Source organism: Pteropus alecto, unplaced genomic scaffold (assembly GCF_000325575.1).
Source record: "Pteropus alecto unplaced genomic scaffold, ASM32557v1 scaffold920, whole genome shotgun sequence".
NCBI lineage: Eukaryota > Metazoa > Chordata > Mammalia > Chiroptera > Pteropodidae > Pteropus > Pteropus alecto.
Genome location: NW_006429596.1, coordinates 199,831 through 203,485, shown reverse-complemented (window position 1 = coordinate 203,485; position 3,655 = coordinate 199,831). Strand labels below are relative to the sequence as shown.

The window sequence follows — 3,655 nt, the reverse complement described above, 5'->3', positions numbered from 1 at the left end:
CCCAGGGTCACACTTCTCCTCACTATGAATCTGGGCTCTAGGCAGGACCCACCTTGGTTCTTGTTGGGGTGAGCCAGACATCCTGTTGGAGCCGGTTGAAGAGGCTGGCCTGCGCTACAGATAGACTAGGGCATGTTGCCATGGAGATGGGATGCGGTTGTAGCAGCATCAGATTTAGGTTTCAGTCCAGGTTTTGCCAGTTTCCAGCTGCTCCAGGGAACTGTCCATAAAGAAGTGACTTTTTCAAGGTCACACAGTGGACAAGTAGCAGAACCAGGATGACTGGCTCCAAACAACTATCTGTACAAAAACCATCATTTAACCTCTCTGTGCCTCGACTTCTCCATCTGTAAATGGGGATCTTAATAAAGTTTAAGCCACTAGGCTGTTGTGAGAATAAATTGAGATGATGCATGAAGAACGAAGACGGCCTCGTGAAGGGCTCAGCACGTCTTTCTAACAGTGGCGAGTCCTGGGCCAGGGCCAGGGCCAGGTGGCTCACCTGGAAGGGAGTGTGGAGAACCTTTCAGACTCTTTAGATCAGAGACTGCTTTGAGAACTGGAAAAAAGCCACAGACCCTCTCCTCAGAAAGATGTTAGTAGGCACAAAGTGGGCAGATCATTTCAGGGGACTGTGGACTTCCCAGAGGCCTGTCTGTTCTTCCCACCCCAGTGAACAGAAGAATGAGGGCAGGAGACAAACATAAGGAAGGGACATTAACACTTTCGGGGTAGACAGGAGGAAGGGTCCCCAAGGAATCCGATGTGACCATCGGGAATAAAACTCGGGCCTGGCATTCAAGACCTCCAATCCAGGGCTCCTTCACCTCATCCCTGTCCCTCTTAGGTGCCTTCACTGGGCAGAAGAGAGTGTGAGGTTTCTGCAGGCTTCTTCCTCTGTAGTTTGTGATTCCCTGAGCCAAGTCTCATGTGCTTACAGAACATACAAGTCATTAATAGGGTGGGGAAGTCACCAATCACTGACCTGTCAGTCAGAACTCTTGGTTGGAAGTGACAGAAATTCAACCAGCAAAAAGGAGAATTTCTTGGCTCATTTGAGTGAAAACTTTTGGCTTCAGGTTGGGCTGGATCCAGGTGCTCACATAATGGCATCAGCCATTTCTCTCTCCAGTTCTCATCTGGGTTTATTTCAGTCTCTAGCAGGCTTGCCTTTTATAGATGGTCACCAGCAGTTCTGGGATTATATTTTACCCCTTTAAAATGCCCAGAGTGGAGAGAGTACCTTTTTCCCCCAAAAATTACAGGAATTGAGGTACATCCCTGAACTAGTCACTGACACTGATAGGTCTGGGCTGCAGCCCCACTTCTGCCGGAAGCAGGGACAGTTCGACTTGAGCCCGTGGACTGGAAAACCAGAGGCTGTCATCAGAAGGGAGGCAGGTGCCAGGCAAACAAAAGCGGGTGAGAGCGGGGCCGCCTGCCTCTGGCTCCCCCAGGGCGGGATGATGGTTCCACTTATGAAGAAGCCTAGACTCAAAAAACAAAGGTCGAGTCCCTTGCCTAAGGCCACACAGCTAGTCAGCTGGTGATCTGTGATTTGAACCTAAGTAAGAGTTAGACCCGGGATTTGAACCCATGTTTTTCTGACCCCAGAGGTCATGCTCTGTTTGAAAGGTGACTTAGGTAGGGGTGAGGGAGCCCCGAGGGGAGAGAGGACTAGAGTTGGTGCAGGGCCAGGCAGGCAGGAAGGTTTCCGTGGACCAGTGACTGAAGCAGGAACCAGGATGTGGGCTGAGGCTTTAGGGAGTTGGGGTTGTCTTCTGGGCAGGGAGTCATGAAGGTGGGAGGGGGCTCGGGAGTCTTATGCCCTTGGGGGCCTGTGTTCTTCTAGGTCGAGCAGCTCCTCCCAGTGGTCGGTACTCACATGTGGCAGCTGTGCTTGGCGGCAGTGTCCTGTTGGTGGCTGGTGGGTACAGTGGCCGGCCCCGCGGGGACTTGATGGCCTACAAGGTTCCCCCCTTCGTGTTCCAGGCACCTGCCCCGGACGTGAGCACTGGGGTGGTGAGGAGAGGGTGGCTGGGGAGGAGGTAGCATGGTACCCACAGATGAGGGAGAAAGTTGGAGTCCCGGAGAGGAGTGGGGGTTCCTAGGGCCATGAGAGGAGGGAGGTCAGTCCCCAGGTTCCAGGGAGGAGGAGTGGAGGTCCCTGGGGCTGAGGGTAGAGGGACAGCGGTCCCGGGGACTGGGAGATGTTTGGAGCAGTGTCGTCAGATGCTGAGCAGTCGGGGTTCCCTGGGATGATGGAAATTAGCGGGGCCGTGGGAGCAGGCCCGTCTGAAGAGTCCCCTCCCCCCATCTCTCTCCAGTACCACTTGGACTACTGCTCCATGTACACGGACCACAGCGTCTGCTCCCGAGACCCCGAGTGCAGTTGGTGTCAGGGGGCCTGCCAAGCTGCCCCGCCTCCTGGGACCTCCTCTGGGGCCGTGAGTGACTGTCCTGGCGCTCAGCCCCCAGCAGAGACGGCCCTCAGTGTCTCCCTCTGCTGAAACCAAGTGGAGAAGGACGTCCCCTCTACCCTCTACCTGGGTTTCACACCTAAGATCAGCATTCCTGATTGCTGACCTCTGAACTTTGACCCTGCCCTGATCCTTTTGCACTTATCTGTCCCCAGATCCCCAGCTCCTGTCTTCTTAATCTTTCTCATCCTAATGTGGCTTTCAGTTCCTTTCCACCCCCAAACTCCTGAATCCACAGCCCTTCCAATATCCCTTAAGCCCCAGTGGGCAGTGACCTCTGTTTCTTCCCTTCCATGCCAGTGTCCAGCTGCCAGCTGCCTGGGCTTGGGCCGCCTCCTGGGTGACTGCCAGGCCTGCCTGGCCTTCAGCAGCCCTGCAACTCCTCCCCGGGGGCCCGGTGCCCTCGGCTGGTGCGTACATAACGAGAGCTGCCTCCCTCGGCCTGGTGAGTGACCAGTGTCAGTGTGGGAGGGGACGGCGCTGTACCCCACCCTGACCCCCACCCTCCTGTCCTCACAGAGCAGGCCCGCTGCCGAGGGGAGCAGATCTCAGGCACCGTGGGCTGGTGGGGGCCTGCACCTGTCTTTGTCACATCCCTGGAGGCCTGTGTCACCCAGAGCTTCCTTCCTGGCCTGCACCTGCTCACCTTCCAACAGCCACCCAATGCCTCCCAGCCTGACAAGGTAGGAGCCAGGGCTGGGGCCCAGAGTGACATGTTGAGGGGCTGGTCCTAGGGTTTTTGTTTTGTTTTCCAAATGAATCTTTATCACTCTTGTATTTACCCTGTCTTTACATTAAAGGGTCCGATTCTCCTTACTGACTTAAAAATGGTTTTTTTTTAATTGTAAAATACACATAACAAAATTCACCATCGGTGACATTGAGCGCATTCACAGTGTTGTGTAACCATCACCACTATTGAGTTTCAGAACATTTTCATCACCCGCAAAGGAAACCCCAATCCACGAGGTAATCACTCTCCATTCCCCTCTCCCCTGCCCCTGACCTGTTTCTGTCTCTGGATTTGCCAGCTCTGGATATGTCACGTAACGGGAACCATATAAGTGGCCTTTCGGTACTGGCTTCTTTCACCTTGCGTAATGTTTTCAAGGGTCATGAATGTTGTCGTATGTGTCAGAGCACCATCCCTCTTGAGGGCTGGGTCATCTTCCGCT

The 3,655-nt window shown here is 54.4% G+C and overlaps 1 protein-coding gene across 8 annotated transcripts in view; it reads left to right on the top strand.

Moving 5' to 3' along the window:
- The window catches only part of MEGF8 (multiple EGF like domains 8), a 40,392-nt gene that overhangs the window by 8,892 nt on the left and 27,845 nt on the right, over positions 1-3,655 (top strand). For all 8 annotated transcript variants that reach the window (XM_025043560.1, XM_025043646.1, XM_025043587.1 and 5 more), the window contains 4 exons: positions 1,853-2,007; positions 2,328-2,447; positions 2,781-2,925; positions 3,000-3,163. In XM_025043560.1, the coding sequence (XP_024899328.1) occupies positions 1,853-2,007; positions 2,328-2,447; positions 2,781-2,925; positions 3,000-3,163 (584 nt within the window). The remainder of the gene's footprint in view (positions 1-1,852; positions 2,008-2,327; positions 2,448-2,780; positions 2,926-2,999; positions 3,164-3,655) is intronic.